At 43.5% G+C, this 17202-nt stretch overlaps 2 protein-coding genes across 5 annotated transcripts in view; one reads left to right on the top strand and one right to left on the bottom strand.

Annotated features, from left to right (window-relative positions):
* Window positions 1–17202, bottom strand: part of LOC310870622 (uncharacterized protein) — a 441780-nt gene that overhangs the window by 367018 nt on the left and 57560 nt on the right. The window lies entirely within an intron of this gene.
* tnxbb (tenascin XBb) overlaps window positions 1–17202 on the top strand; it is a 44654-nt gene that overhangs the window by 23343 nt on the left and 4109 nt on the right. Inside the window, exons 8-17 of one of the 4 annotated variants that reach the window (XM_083758493.1) lie at window positions 2454–2607; window positions 3974–4243; window positions 5776–9285; window positions 12102–12224; window positions 12522–12665; window positions 13430–13549; window positions 13828–13977; window positions 14532–14668; window positions 16148–16280; window positions 16621–16772. In XM_083758493.1, the coding sequence (XP_083614619.1) occupies window positions 2454–2607; window positions 3974–4243; window positions 5776–9285; window positions 12102–12224; window positions 12522–12665; window positions 13430–13549; window positions 13828–13977; window positions 14532–14668; window positions 16148–16280; window positions 16621–16772 (4893 nt within the window). Of the gene's footprint in view, window positions 1–2453; window positions 2608–3973; window positions 4244–5775; window positions 9362–9702; window positions 11126–12101; window positions 12225–12521; window positions 12666–13429; window positions 13550–13827; window positions 13978–14531; window positions 14669–16147; window positions 16281–16620; window positions 16773–17202 lie in introns of those variants that run through there. The other 3 variants (XM_083758496.1, XM_083758494.1, XM_083758495.1) reach the window with 3 other exon arrangements.

The raw sequence follows: 17202 nt of genomic DNA on the forward strand, positions 1-17202 counted from the left end.
AGCGATTCTAAGTCCTGTGTTGCCAACAAACAAACTGGCCTTCTTCTGAAGTGTCTTTTCTTCTTTTGTTGCCTGGTAACGACATTAGCTCCTTGGGCATTCAATTAGTTTCTATTTCTGAGTCTCCATTTCAATGGAGACTACTTTACATGTATTCACGTGGCAATGGATGTAGGCATCATGACACTGTCACATCCCCTGATGACCTTTCAAACTCCATCACCAGGCAACCCTCACAGTAACCAGCTGTGAAATCATTAAGGAGCAAAAATTGGAGCATGTCATGCTCCCCAAAGAGTAATTTAGTCAAATTTAAAATGTGTACTTCAAGAAAGTATACATTGAAATTTAGAAACTTGAAAATGTTTTTGGGGGGGGGGGGGGGGGGTTAATTTTGTCAGCATCTAGCAGCTTATGAAATTATATTGAAATGAAAACAGAGGCGGGCTAACACTGATGCAAACCTACAGTATATGACCTCTTACTTTATAATAGTAGACATCTAATCAATCAATAGATAAATGAAAGTAAAAGTTGTGTGTGATCTGTAAATTAATGGTATAAGTAAATGTTTTGAAGAATTAGATAAAAAATATATATCCTATAGTTAAAAATGTAAACACTTGTTTCTGTAAAAGGAAAATGTATTTGGCCAGTCCCAATCCCAAACAAACAGTAAGAGAAGAGAAGAGAAGAGAAGAGAAGAGAAGAGAAGAGAAGAGAAGAGAAGAGAAGAGAAGAGAAGAGAAGAGAAGAGAAGAGAAGAGAAGAGAAGAGAAGAGAAGAGAAGAGAAGAGAAGAGCTTTAATTAATCCCGCTGGGGAATTTCAAAGACAGTAGGCCTACATAGATTATCTGTGGTTATTTTGACAGGCTGACCAAGAAATCACGTTTACACTACAATGTGGCATGTACAGGCTTTTCGCGTGACATTGTAGATACCACTCAATAACATTTAAGCCTCTTTTTTAAAATGTATAAATATATGTTTATTGGTAGCAGGTTTCAACAATTTAAGTTTAGTTTGAACATACAATTTTTCCCCCATTTTCTCCCTCACCCCATCCCTCCCCCCTTAAGCCACAATTTTAAAACAAAAATACCTTACCTGTGACCCACCCACTACTCAAACCTTGGAGAGCGTCCCTGAGCTTGTCTAGGTCAAAAGAGTTAGAGGTTTCGATAAATGAATAAAGCAGATCCGTATCTGTATGCTACCCGCATTTAAAGGAATCACATTCAACTTGTGTTTTGCATGCCAATGTACAGTAGTTGGAGAACTTGAACAATCCTGACTCAGATGTAGCCCTGTTTGGTTACTCCATTACCTTATAGGACTTTAGGATAATTAACCAATGAAGTCTCCAAGGGCTGTATTGATGGCCGACCCTTTTCACCAAATCTCTTGAATATATAGCCGATCTACAATTCTAATAACTCCCTAATTGAAAGCCCATCCACTATTGAAACCATTATTAACAAACACCAGTCTTCAGTCAGAGGACAGGACACACATGCACGCACGACGCACGCACATGCACATTTTATAAAAAATATCTATTTAATTACATTTCCCCAGGATCTAAATATTCCAGATGCTCTGCACATCTTAACCGTGGATATAAAAAAGTCTTGTCTAAGAAGCATGGCCTCATTGCAAGATGATGGAAGTGTTTGTTACTGGAAGCCCTCCCCTGGGAGCTGTAAATGTGTTTGTTCCCTCACCATGATTCAAACCCGTTGAACCCCAGGCCGACAAACCATCTGACTGAACACTATTTCATTATGTGACTTCGTAGAAGTGGGAGTGGGAGTCCATAATTCGCTACTCACTCCCTCTACTGGCAGCAAAGATAATTACGTTATACATGGATACATCCCACATGAGCCCTAGGCCCCTAGCATCCCTGTTCTGGCCATATCGTAAATACAGGCCAACATCTGGCATTTGGCCTGTAGATCTGCTATATTCATCAAAGAGATTTGGTGTAGCGGGGGGAAAGGAGAGGACCAAGTATAGACCCGGCTCAATTAAATGAAATATATAGGTTTATGTGAATGGTTACTACTGTTTGCTGAGAATATGTGCTAATATCCCACGATGCAACAGTACCGTAAAAGAGTAATCGCAAACTGTTAGTAAATCAATCAATCAATCAATCAATGGTCCATTGCACTAAATTCATCAGAAGGTTAATATATCCATGTCTTTTCAACAACCTCTGAAACAGTAACATGTAATCCAAAAAAACAGTAATCTAATATAGATTTCTGATTACTGTTTCAGAGGTTGTTGAAAAGACATAGATCATATAGATTCTATGTCCATGTCCTTTCAACAACCTCTGAAACAATGGCAGCAGTTGGGCATCAAACAACAGATGCTCATATCAATCCGTCTGTCTGTCTGTGTCTGTGTCTGTGCCTCTGTCCGTCTTCTATGCGTTTTACAGAAAGAGAGTGACCAGCAGATCTCAGTGACGGTGGAGGGCAGTCTGACCTCGTATACGCAGACCGGCCTGGCAGCGGGCCAAGAGTACAGCGTTACCCTCACAGGAGAGATCGACGGCAGGATGGGTGAAGGCAACTCCGCAGACTTCATGACCCGTTGAGTTTCTTTCATTCACTTTTGTCCCTTTTTATTTATGTAGCCTACTCACATTTCTTGCTTAGGCAGAAGTATTAGTACTAGTACTGCTATGTAGAAAATACTCTGTTACAGGTAAAAGTCCGGAATTCAACTTTTTACTTTTGTACAAGTACAAAAGTATTGGCATCAAAATGTACTGTACAAACGTAGAAAGTACTCATTATGCAGAAAGTCCCATTTTCACAGGTTTTCAAATGTTAAATATTTTAAAATCTTTTCAAAATAGCAGATCTACAAGCTCACAATGTGTCACATCGCAATGCATTGTGAGCTCGAAAATTGGAAATACTTCCGTAAAGTAAAAATACTTCAAAATATTACTTAAAGGACCACTTTTCAACCTATCTTCATTTAATTGGTCCTCACTAATGTTTATGATAAAAAAGAAATTCTACTCAGTCTGTGTCTCATAGGAGGGCTGTGAGAGATTAAAAAAATAAAAAAATATATATATTTAGATGTGTATTATCGTGAGAACGATCGATGGCTTCCATTATCGCATTGCAACGTTTCAGGAATAGAAAGCCTGCCGTTTCTATTAGCTTGGATATTCAACATCCATGATGTTGAATATTGTCCGTTAAAAGTGGGTAAAATTGAGTCTTTGAGGTTTCTACTCCACCTCTTCCACTCTGGTCACCTCTTCCATCTGTTTAGGAGTGTTTAATTGGTGTTGGGCAGTGGTTGCGTAACAGTTATATAAAGTTTACCTTGACCTTATAGCCACGTTGATTTGCGACGGAAACATTGACAGTTCAAATCCCTTAACTTACTTCCTGGGAAACTCAGAGAGACGAGTCTCATCCTCCATTGGCTCGACTTAACTCTAAGCTTGGAATTCAGCTCAGGAGCCAACAGTACTAGAGTTGTTGCACTCTGTTGCTCCCAAATGCATGTGCGCATCACATGTGTGTGTGTGTGTGTGTGTGTGTGTGTGTGTGTACCGCTGTTTGCGGAACTACACCCCTGTGTAGCGTGTGTGACCTGATTAGCCCTGGGTGCCCCCCCAGTCAACTAAGTATAATAGGAATTAAGTAGATATGGGCTAAAAAGAGGCAGATACATTTTTGTGTGTGCGTACGTGTAACAATTATTATTATTTCAATCATTCATTCCTCGTATCTCCGGTTTCTACCATTTTCTAGTAAGACATTTCGTAATGGTCACGTACGATTATTTCAAATAAATACCTGGCCTATCCTATAACTATTTGCCTCAAATTTCCAGGCAGGGGAATTGAGGCAGATTCAGTTTAGAATTTCAGTCTATTCTGTGTCTGCCTGTCATTCTCGTACAGAAATATCCTTCTTCTGTTCCACCCAGTCATTTCCAGCCCCAGGAACCTTCATGTCGTCAAGACGACCACCACTTCCGCAGTCGTCCAATGGGAGCAGTCGCAGGGCGAGATTGACAGGTACAGGTTGACGGTCTTGCCCAATGACGGAATTGGTAGTGGCTCGGAAAAGACCCTCCCACCCGAGAGGACCTCTGCCCAGATCGATCAGTTGGAGGCGGGGCGTTTGTATGACATCATGCTGGTGGCAGAGAAGGGCCGTATGATAAGTGAACCTGCCACTACCCAAGCTACTCCAGGTGAGTTATATACCAATGGATAATAGTTACTATGAGAATATTATAGTTAAGAATTATCTATTGTTAAGGTAATTTAAATTGTTTGCATATCTCTCCCAGATACACATCTGACACGTACACACACACACACACACACACACACACACACACACACACACACACACACACACACACACACACACACACACACACACACACACACACCGCCTGGTTGTCCCCGGTTCGATGCCAGGCCAGGCCAGCAATGTGTCGAAGTGTCCCTCCCTGAGCAATTCCTCCCACTGCTAGGAGTAAACAGTGACAAATATCACCCTCCCCACCCAGCTTCCCTCTCCCGATCAACATCTATCTACTCACTAGTCACAGCAGTAATATTAGAACTCACACAGTCAAATGGTCAAATGTGTGTTCTTCCGGTGTCTCCAACACACTCCCAGTTTTTCTACTGTCTTTATTATTAAAGGGGGTGATCTTTCTTCAGTAAATATGGATACCAATTTTATCCAATCAGGGGGGAGAACTCATACAAGATAAACAAATGAAATTGGAAGTGATGACACAAAGCGACTAAGCAAGTATTTTTCAATATTCAACTGGAACTAGAAATGGAAGCTGACATTAATGATTGTTATGGGGTTCTCTCTCACTCTGCTGTCCAACCGTCCGTCCCTCTGTCCATCCATCTTATGATCGAGATTTTTTTTTCAATCCAATTGGCTATGACTGTTTGCGGGTCCTGGATAGGCAACCCGGCCTGGCAGAGACCTGTGCTCTGAGCGAGGAGCACATTTTTGGATATATACAGATACAGTATATATATATTTTTTACAAACATGTATATCACTTACACTCCCTTTTAATAAAGAACAGATACAGAGGACAGTGGCCTGTCTGCTTTGAAAAACACAAATATATATACTGGTATAATTTAACCCATCTATCCATAAAATAAAAGGGAAAAACATTGAGGAAACAAATTGCGTTCCCTTCCTATGTGAGGCCAGCTTTTCCTTCCTGCTGCACAGTGTATCCCAGGGTGAGCTAATATGTACAGACACCTCATTAGTCCCTGGAACACATTATATAAAACTTATTTTAACGAAGACAAACGTTGTGAAAGTTAACGATCTGAGGTGTGAGCCGAGCCCTTTCTCTCTATTCACAACAAGACATGTTCAATACTATATTGATCTATTTCTTATTGATATCATCTGATTTCTTTGTCCTGGAGAAGGTCATTATATTCTCTCCCCAACAGCTATCGATGATTTATCCTGCAAACTCCACCAAACTGTTCAAGGAAAAAATGCACTTTCTTTGAATAATTATCTTTTCACTTTTTTTGCAGGTATGGACACCAGTGACCTAAATTATTTATCTTAATTTAAATAATAACATGCTGTATCAAACTGAGAAAACAGGTTCACTAAAAGCCATTCAACAGTTTTATTATGCATCTAACGGTATTTATTTTCCTAATTAGAAAAAAAAAAATATTTTGATTCCACATGCTACTCCATTTACACCTGTAGGGAAGACGTGGTCCCTGGTTACCACAGCAACCGTATCCACACAGGTGACGCTGGCGCCAGGACAAGACATCAACGGCAAAGGTCAAAGGTCATTGCACGTGACACCTGATGACACGGCGCACAGCGAAAAGGGGGCAAGTGGGCGAGATCCTGTGAATGTCAGACGTGCTGTCGTCGAACCCAGCGGGGCCGCCGTCAATGTGACGGCGAGAAGAAACATGTTCACTAGAAAGAAACCAATTGGCCCGGGCTTGTTCCGACTTAACGGAACCAGACTGGGACCTGGAGGGAGACAGTTTGGGCCGGGTCCTCTGAAAAAGCTCCCAGCCAGGAAACCATTAGTGGGGATAAAGGAAAGGACCCCACTAGACACTGAAAGCCGGAAACCACGATTGCCAACTACAGGAGACGAAGCGCTAGCGTTGACAATGAAACAGTCTGGCATAAAGACATCAAGCACCGAGAGAGGGGATAATGAAAATCCAACGATAAGACCAGCTGGGATCAATTCGGGAACTGGTGTTCAAAGCAGCTCCTCAGAGCCAACAGTTAGTCATGATTCCACGGAGCAATCAGCAGAGGTTGGAATGAAAACCAGAGACAGTGCAACGGGGACCGAAGCAGAGGGTGTGGTGCACCCCGTGTCATCAGAACACAATGGGAGCGCTCATACCAATGGACAGTGTTTAAACAAAATTAAAGTGACACATTTCAAGCTGCCCCCCAAGGATAGAGTCAGCGGGGGTTGTGCGGATGGGGCATCGACTGAAGGTACGCTTGACACACAGCCCAGTTCTTCTGAAATGGATGAAAGTAGTCTTAACATACCCGGAAAAGAGCATGACAAAGAGTCAACCTCAGGTTTGGAGCCCTTATCAGCTACAGGACGAGATCCTTTTCATCAACTCCTGGCAGACACCTTTGATGGTTTGAAGATTAAGACGTTCTCTGTGCATCTGTCTCAACCCTCAGGCCTTAATTTGGATGCAGATGCAATGAGGGAGCAGATAATCAAGGGGCTGACGCCATTATCATCGGCAGCAGCTGCTGCACCTTATTCATTATCATCTTCTTCACGGACATCATCATTGTTACCATCGTCTTTGTCACCAAACTCATTATCTTCAACCTCATCATCATCATCATCATCATCATCATCATCACCACCACCTTCATTATCACCTTCATCAGCATTAACATCACTTTCTCCAACATCTTCTTTGTTAACTTCTCCATCATCATCATCATCATCATCATCATCATCATCATCATCACATGCCTCAGACATGGGGAATAAACCAAAGGTTGCCAAAATCACAAATGATGAAAGGATTACAGGTGGGGTGTCACTTGGGACCAAACCAAACCAAACGCACACACTTACATTCCGTCGCCTTCCTGCAAAAGGTGGCTATCCATATCGCCCACACCAAAATGTGTCACCTTTTCAAAACAGGACGCGTCCAAATTTAAGACATCCCCCCCGTCACTTTCAGCCCATAAATGCAGAAAGGAAAGACACAGATCACGTATCTTCTAGTGAATTACCATATCTGTCTTCATCTTCCTCCAGTTCAAAAGAGTCCTTTACAGTTGAAGATAGTGCACAAGAGAAGGACACGAAAACAGATAGGTCAGGGGAAACAAGAGTTGTGTCACTTGGACGAAACCAGACAAAACCTTGGAGAGGAGGCTCAATCCGCCGTCCTCCACCAAATGGCGGGTACCCACATCGCCTTCAACCACATCCGCGACAGTTTCCAAACAGGACGCAAACAAATTCGAGTATCCCAAATCGCACCCTGAAACCTGAAATTCCTGAGGCCGAGGCAGAGAGAAAAGAGATAACTTCAAGTGAATTACCCTCACCATCTTCCTCATCAGAAGAAGAATCGTTTTCAGTTATTGACAGTGAAAACTTGGAGCGAGCAAGCAGTGAAAGTGAAGGCCTGACGCCAGCTATGTCAATTGAGGCTAAACAGAACCAGACAACGACTCTGTCAGCAAGGTTGCCTCCAGTACACAGTTCTTCCTCTAAAGTTGGCTCTCAAAGGAGACCACACCCAAACATTGGCTCTGTTCGGAACCGAACCCGTCCTAACTTCATCCCGTCATCACCCCCTCATCATCCCTCTTCACCTTTTAACCCTGAAATGGAGACGGAGAAAGGGCATGTGTCCTCCAGTGAGATAAATCAGACTGTGAGAATGAATGGAAAACCTCCATTCTACCGCCAACCCCCCAACGGTGCCTACCCAAAGCGTACGCACCCATACATGGCGCGTTTTCAGAACAGGACCCGCCAAATCTTGAGGCCACCTCATCACCCGCAGAAAGGCCCGCTGCGTAAGCCTCTCCCACCTAGGAAGATCAATGGGGTCGATGGCATTACTCATGGTATTCAAACCACCACTGGAACCCAAAGTAGCCATTCGCCAGAACCCGACTCTACACTTAGAATCCAAACTAACCAATCAGAAGCCCATGGAGTCCACACACCTAGTCACACTGTCCAAACTGTCCAGTCAAGAGTGCAGGACACTCCTAATGTAATTCAAGCCAACCAATTGGGAGGTGACGATGGTACAACTGAAATACAAACCACCCGATCGGGAGAAGCAGGTGCCAACCATGGAATCCAAATAACCCAGTCAGGCGAGACTAGGGAAACCAAACTTATAAAGGAGGGAACTATTCATAGTGACGGCATCACACACACTGGCTCTGGCCGTGACACTAGCACTGAGGGTGTGAGTGTGAACAAGCGTACTGGCAGTACAGCTGCAGCTCAACCCAAAACCAACGTCTCCCCTGATCCAATGAACCACAGAGCCTTGAAACCAGCCTCACCCTTGAAGAAAACAATTCTACCGGGGAGGAAAGGAACACAGGGTCACACCCAGATGAGAAACAACACTGCTATGAGCCAAGATCGACAAGATTCTAAAATGGCTCATCCTGGAGGCCCAAAGGGCCAAGTGAGTGAAATCAAAGACTTGAGCAGGGGTGGATCCAGCACGTTACATGGTTCAGAAGATTCTCTTTCTGAAGACACTGCGGGGGAGCCTCTAGACTATGTGGGGGTGAGGAATGTTGGCTCAGATGGGTTCACGGTCGTCTGGGATGCGCTTGAGGGGAAGTACACAAACTTCATTGTGTCCAGGAAAGAGCAAGACCAGCCAAAGGGGCAGGAAAAACAAGGACAAGAGGGAAGCGACTCTGAGGACGATGGTGACGAGGAAGATGCAGGAAAAGAGAAGGCAGGAAAGAACGGTCTGAGGGAGGAAAATACAATGCCTATAAATGACAAACGGCCCACTGTTGGGGTCCACAGAAGCACAACAGCAGAGCCTTCTACGGGAAGTGACAAAACCTTCACCAAAGTTGTTCCTGGTGCTGCTCGTTCCTGCCAATTTGAGAATCTCCCTCCGCAGACCTCCTTCACCGTGACCCTACTAGGAAAGGGGCCCGGCCTTCTCTCCAAGCTACACAAGCTTGTCATCAGCACAGGTACAAGACCCCCATGGACTGTAAAAACATCTTAACTCACTGCTTTTCATATTTACAATTTAGCCATTAAGCTGATGTCCAGAGTGAGTAGCCTGGTTAATAAACCAGACCGAATCAGCCGTTGGCATAAATAAATTGCCTGCCGGCGGATTACGGTCTGGAGAGGCTCAATTGTACGCCCATTTCCTACACCAGAGAAATGGGGCGGCCAATCGGGACACGGTATGCAATATGGGCAGGCTTTGGTAGAGTGACTTTCAATGCTTGAGACCTTTGACTGACAGTAGCTCTGACCAATTGCGTCAAAGAGAAAATGTTTCAACCCGCTCCCCTGGAAATGAAATCCAAGCTGAGCCTCCCCAGACTAATATCCCGCGGTCCGTGCGATATTAGTCTGGTTTATTAACCAGGCTACAGAGTGAGCAGGTAAGGCTTCAGTATTGTTCAAGGGCATGATAGCTGTTATAGGAATCATAACTGCTTCTGTGCAAGGAAGGCATTTTCTTTTAATATCACACCACCAGATACAGCACATTTTCATCTATAGTCTTGGTGAACCAGTTGAATGCAGGTTTTCCCAAGGACCGTAGTTGAAAACCTGTGCTTTGAATTACACGTTAATGTCTCCCCTATACTGTGGTCTAAAAGCACAGTTATCTGTTAAAAAGTCCCGTTGTCTTAAAGGGGCGAACTCACACTACTCAGTACTCACACAAAATGCTGCTTCAATGTCCCATCTGTCCATGTCCACCTCAAGAGCTGTGCTCTTGAAAACTGTAAATTCTTAAATTACAGTATCGGTGATCTCATTTAACACATGTTCTCATTTAATCAGCTCCTCATTGACACTGTAACATATGTTTGTATGTATGTTTGTTTGTTTGTTTCAATAAATTGTTGTGCTTGGCAAGGCTGATGGCTTTTTAATCTAAGCTATGTTCAAATTATATCCTGCGCCTTTGATCTGTTGCTTTGATTATGCACGTTTTCATTCTAGCCAAGCATACACCGCCCCAATCCGAGATGGGGTGGATTAATTGAACTTGAGCTGGTGTCGTGTTTGGCTGGAAAGAAAACCTGCATACGCTGAACTCCTTCATGATACATGAATACCACTGGTACCAACACAGTCATCTAAAAGTACTGTATACCTGTACTAAGCAGTTATTTGTTGTCTCAATCCTGTGTTTTACATTTATTCTTGAATCCTTGTGAATCCATGACCTAGCCTTCTGAGTCCTGACTATCATGGAGCAACAATCATAATATTAATTCATCCATCCATCCATCCATCCATTCATTCATTCATTCAACCAACCATTCTGTGACCTGATGTCGTGAACCAAATTCAAGCAAACATTTATCAGATGTTTGGTGGATGAAAATATGATATAGCCAAAGATAAGATGAGACAAAACAAAACATATTTACCCAAACATGAAAAAATGCCAAATGATTATTTATTCAAATTCAAATCTCTGTTGGATGCTGGCTCAGTTTTGGAGATTGACATCAAATCACTGATCTTTTGAAAACACATTTAAATCAATTCATTCATTGTTGCTCTGGTCTTCTCTCACTCAGGATAAGCTAATTGTCAGCCAGCTTCACTGACTCTCGCCCACTTCACCTCTCACCCCAAACCCTGGGTAAGACCATGGTTGGTCAATGCACTTGGTCTGTCTGCATCTATCCCAAGTCCCAATTTGAAATGTGCAGATTTTAATCCTATGAGTTCACAAGAAAATTAACAAATTAAAGAATGTTAAAAGAACCATTTATACATGGGTCTGAATGTATTTGTAGTTGAAGAGTTTGGATCAGAAATCTAAAGAAAACTAAAACTATACTCACCATGGTCATTCATTTAGTTTAGTTTAGTTTTGGTCTTTGGTCAGTTTTAAAAAAGTGCTATAATTTATTTTCTTATTTTCTTCTTTTTTTGCATCAGCTATTTTATCTAAATAGTTATGGTGTTATTTTTTTATGCGGTCTATCTCACTTTTTGAACAAAACTTCAGTTTCAGAGGAAAATGAATCAGAATCTATGGGACTCAATTCAGGCTCAAGGTTGAAAATCTGTTTCCAAATCACATTTCTCTCCACTTTGAAACACAATTCTTCACTTTTAACTCTTTGAGTTTTTGTGTCAAATTAATACCGGGATGAATTCTGTCGTTCATCCTCATAAAATGTCTTCCGTGCCTATTTTTTGTGTTAACGCCCCCATGTGTCTTCTTTTCCGCTATCTTCTTTTCAGGACTGAAAGAACAGTTAACTGTTAAAATATCATTCTTTTCTCCTTTGCTGCTTTCCAGGATCCATTGTCTGCATTTAGCTGTGACAATGTTTGTCTGTATATGCCATGTATACTGTATATATGTTTGCACTGTACATATATACACACATTGATCTCACTGGAGCACTAATAGCAGCTGTGTGAATTAATCCTTAAGGTTAGTATGACACATGCAGTGTATACTGTAGTGTAGGTAGAGCAGCACATGTTTTACAGTATTCTGCCTTTCATTCTTTTTGTGATTCTTTACTTCTCGATCTCTTCGTTATTGTTCCTTTTTTATCTTGTATTTCTCCTTTCGTTCTTTCTTTCTTGGCACATTTTTTTCTTCCTTCATTTGAGTGCCCTTTCCTCTTTACGTCACCTTCCATTATTATTTCCCCTCTCTGTACTTGATTTCTTGTTTCCTATATAAGTTTTCTTCATTTAGTTTCATTTCCTGGCTGTATTACTTTCAACCCTGTCTCTTTTTCTCCTCCAGTCTTTGCTCACCGTCTGCTCTGATCCGCCCATGCAGGTCCCGAACCGCCAGCCAACCTGGTGTTTAGTGAGGTGACAGAAAGCTCTCTCACCGTGTCCTGGACTAAGCCCAGAAACCATGTCGATGCCTTCAAGGTCACCTACATGCACGCAGAGGAAGGCAAGAACACAGACACATGATAAGCACACATCAACTCTGTTTTAATATGTGTTATACAAATAAAAGTGTATTATTATGAAAGGTTGAGTGAGTGGCTGAGAACTCCACCTCCAGTGCCTATTGATGGCTTAGTGGTTTCGATGCTGCAGTACGTACCTCCCGATTGTTTACGCAAAGTAATTGTTTCCGGACAGGGACACATATACGCATTTAGTTAAATTAACACTTTATAGGATTAACTGTCAACTTGCATCAGCAATATCTGTACAAGCCAATCAATGGCTCTCTTTTTCTCAGGCGAACCAGTGTCTGTGTCCGTGGATTCTGAGGATTCCACACTCGACTTATCACAGCTCTCCCCCGGCTCCTCTTATGAGATCAGTGTTATCTCTGTCCTCGGATTGGACGAGAGTGACCCCATTAAAGATTTTACCATGACATGTAAGTATTTACAATCAGGGTTTTGCCTTATTTTTCTTTGCTTTGTTATCCAGATATTCGACATGAAAATGATAATCATTTGGATTGAAAAATGAGAAACTGGGGTCACGGCCGTGGCATACCACATTTGATCAACTTTATCTAATTGCATGATCAACTAGAAATATTGCACTAGAATTCATACGCCCACAAATTATATGCAATTATGCAGTTTGTCAAGATATGCCATTCTGCCTGAGAAATGACCCATTATCAGTATTGATCTTGACCTTGGTTGGGACCTTGACGGTTGACCTTCCATCCTGTTGATCATTCCCAGTTTCATAAAAGTCATATTATCCATTATTAGTATTTTGTGTATTTTATGTTGATAAAGGATATGGCAATTCAGTTCTATGTGTTTTTATTTGTCATTTAAAAAATGTGTTGTATCCTTGTGTTTGCGCTGTAGTTTTACCTATGTGTGTTTTTCATTTTTTTTCATATTGGCCCTGATGGCTGTAGCAGGTGGCGGATCTTGGAAAGATCTATGCATTTTTATATTTTTCTCTGAGGGCTTCTCTGTTTTTGGATCTGCATCAGCCCTCTGCACTGTGTCAAAACACTTTGAGTAAACTCCAACAGCCTTTGGGATTTACCATGTTGTAACAAGCCTCGATAAACGCTCTCTATCTGTCTGTCTCCCTTTCTGTTTCTGTTCTAACTATCCCTCCGTCTCCGTCTCTCTCCCTGACTCTCTCTCTGCCTCTGTTCATCTCTCTCAGTACCTGACCCGCCAACAGACCTAAAGGCAATCAACATCACTGACTCCAAAGCCCTGTTGTTGTGGCGACCAGCACTGGCGAGGGTTGACAAGTACTCCATCGTGTATGGCTCAGTGAAAGGTAGGAGAGCGATGGATGTTTATTTAATCATGGATCATTATTTAAGCACAAGGCAATCTGAACTCATACAGGTTACAGACATATGCTGTAATGACACCACAGTGTTGACTGTTCTAATCCCTCTGGACGAATCTGCGTTGGTGAAAAAGGGAAGGAAAAAGCTAACTTAACTCCCAGTTCCAAATGTGATAAATAGACAGACAGATGCTGACTGACTGACTGACTGACTCACTGATTGTTTATAAACTGTCTAAAATGGACATTAATCCTCCCCCCAGGGTCAGATCTGAGGATCACGGTGTCAGGAAATGCGGCGGAACAGCCTCTGAAAGGCCTGGAAGGATCAACCACCTACACTGTGACTATAACTAGCCAACTGGGCAGCCTGGAGAGCTCGCCTGCTAGCACTGTCTTTACTACGACCAGCGGTCAGTAGAACACACGTCGCAGACACGCTTCAAAAATAGCAGACCTACAAGCTCGTATCGCGCCACTCGGTGGCGCGATATGAGCTTGTAGATCTGCTATTTTTCAATATAGCTAAAGCACAACATGATGCCGACACCAAATGATTTCAAATCGTTTTAACCCATTCTGAACGGGCACCCATTGCATGCACACACGCTAGTGATGCACAGGTCGACTGTAACCCACGGGTGCCCGTGGGTTACCCGTGGTATCGGGTCAGAGCGGGTCAAGAAATGTTAAGTCTTTGGTCTGGGCGGGTTGTGGCGGGTCAAATAGTATATACTGTATACACAAGTTGAACAGTAACACGCGGGTTGAGTAAAGAAATGGCGACTTTTTTGGCGGGGCGGGTTGGGGCGGGTCAAATTATCATGAATGCGAGCACCCACAGGTCGTTTTTCCCCCGAAGATTAGCATCACTAACACACACACACGCACACACACGCACGCACGCACGCACGTACGTACGCACGTACGCACACACCTTGTATAACCTTCTTTGACCCACCAACAGGGTCTGGAAGAGACGGGCCGGGTGAACTCCAAGCCACCCTGGTGACCCCACGCACGGCCCTGTTGTCATGGAAACCACCCTCGGCTGCTGCGAGCAGCTACAGGTTGACCTATCAGACGGAAGGACAGGAGATGATGGTGAGAGACATGCACATTGGTTAACACACAAATGCTAACTCACCTGTAAGCTACTGGCTACTACAATAGTCAGTATAGTTACAGACAATGCTTTTTCTTTTTTTTTTTTTTTTTTATATATATCTTTTATCCCACGATTTTGTAACCCATTTTTCACCCCTGTGTCAATCATCTAATGTGATCCTGGGCTCTACACACCCTCCACCAACCTAGTCCCCATATATGGGGGACAAGGGGAGAGCAACGGACTTGAACTCATGCTTCCTTCATGCCTGAGTGTCCAAGTTGCTCCTTTACACCTGACAGGGGGGAGTTTCCCTGGTTGGACGTAGCGCGTGGAAGGAACACGTTATTCCAACCAGTTCCTTTCCCCTCCATCAGGCGCCCCGGCTGGCCAGGGGGAGGCAGTTACACGCAATGCTAACTCACCTGTAGGCTACCATAGCAGCCAGTAGTTAACACACAATGCTAACTCACCTGTAGGCTACCATAGCAGCCAGTAAGTAGTTAACACACAATGCTAACTCACCTGTAGACTACCATAGCAGCCAGTAGTTAACACACAATGCTAACTCACCTGTAGACTACCATAGCAGCCAGTAGTTAACACACAATGCTAACTCACCTGTAGACTACCATAGCAGCCAGTAGTTAACACACAATGCTAACTCACCTGTAGGCTACCATAGCAGCCAGTAGTTAACACACAATGCTAACTCACCTGTAGGCTACCATAGCAGCCAGTAGTTAACACACAATGCTAACTCGTGCTAACTAGTAATCTGCAACCTATACAGTCGCAGATTACTATGAAAACCTGCAAAACCTGTTAGTCGGTCCGTCACGCCACCATATATGGCCGTCAGTCCATCACGCCTCGTGACTGGCTCCATACCGTATATGGCCGTCTCCATATATGAAGATCATGACACTGACTTCATCAAACCCTGGCTAGTCATACATGGAGAAGACTGGATCATCACCTAGATCTGCATAATGTATATACTGTATATGGAGCTGGTGAGCAACTTTACATCTGACCTCAAACCTGAAATGGGGCGCGCGCAGCCGCGCACGCGCACTTTGCGGCGCGTGCTTACGGCCTTACTACTGTTTTACAGTATTCTACCTCCTACTGTAAATATCTTCCCGCGGCCATGCACACACAGTAACGTCCAGTCCCCGACACACTGCATCCACGTTATTCATTCTCACTTTACGTCCTAACTATTACTCAAAGTATAATTTTAACACCATAGATTTCATTGTGTTGTTTATAAATTTAACGCTCACTACAAATGATGTAGACACCAGAAATATATTTCTTTTTATATTTTTATACGTTAAGTAGGCCTAATATAGTTTCTGACACCTGTTGTTGCATTCCAAAATATCCCCAGGCACTAGGGGAATATGTTTTTGGTTGTTGTATATTGTTGTATTTTCTTAAGATGACTTCCACGTTCTCCCTCTCTGCAGGAAGTGATTGTCGACGCCACAGTTACGGAGTATAGGTTGGCGAAGCTCCACCCTGGTGCTAAATACACAGCCTCGCTGCAAGCAGAGAGGAGAGGAATCTACACTGCCACTATATCTACTGAATTCACCACAGGTATAACAAGCAGGCAAATTGGAACGGGACGGATAAATCAGTCTTATGACTTCATCTGCACTTGTGTTTCTATCTCACTTTTCCTGCTGTCCATAGTAACGTATTTTGGACAAAGTGGGCTATCCCCAAAATGAACTAGAATATCAACGTTTACTTTGACTTACACCTTACCGGTAATTGGTCTACTTTCCCTCTTGCTGCCATGTCCCATTTTCACTTCTCATTGTTGTCTAATCTCTCTTTTTCCCTCCACCCATCTATTCTCCCATCTCGCCCTCCCTCCTCCACCCCTCCATCCCTTCACATGTCCATCCCTTGCTCCATTGCACCTCTCCATCAGGTACCCTGCGATACCCGTTCCCGACAGACTGCTCTCAGGAGCTACTGAACGGCATCAGAGAGTCCGGGGAGGCTGAGATCTTCCCCATGGGCAGACCTGGCCTGTCTCTGATGGTCTACTGCGACATGGAGACAGACGGAGGAGGCTGGACGGTAACCATAGTTATAAAGGATAGAGTGGACAGCCCCACCCCCTGCTATTCATTTCAATGAAAGTTGCTCAGTGGCGTTTTGAAGCACCCGGAAGAACGCTATCCCAACACGCAAACGAGTGCTCAATGTGCTAAATGCAGGGGCCCGCCTGCAGTTCCAGCTCTGACCACTACGTCTCGCGGCCTCAACGTTGGCCAGCCATTCTGGGGGCTTGTTTGGCGGTAACGTGACCTTAGCGCGCCGTTTAAGTCAGGCATACCCTAAAAGTTATTTGCTTCCCACTTGTGCTTGCCGATGGTGTAGCAGTGGGGTTGGCTCTCTTGAATTAGGCACCAAAGCCTTCTATCCTGTATCTCCCCAAAAAAAGGAAACAAGAAAGGCAGCATGGAGCAGCCTTCCCTCTCTCCCATTGACATTTCAAGGTTACATT

This window comes from Protomyctophum parallelum (genome assembly GCF_964188405.1).
Source record: "Protomyctophum parallelum genome assembly, chromosome: 1".
Lineage (NCBI taxonomy): Eukaryota > Metazoa > Chordata > Actinopteri > Myctophiformes > Myctophidae > Protomyctophum > Protomyctophum parallelum.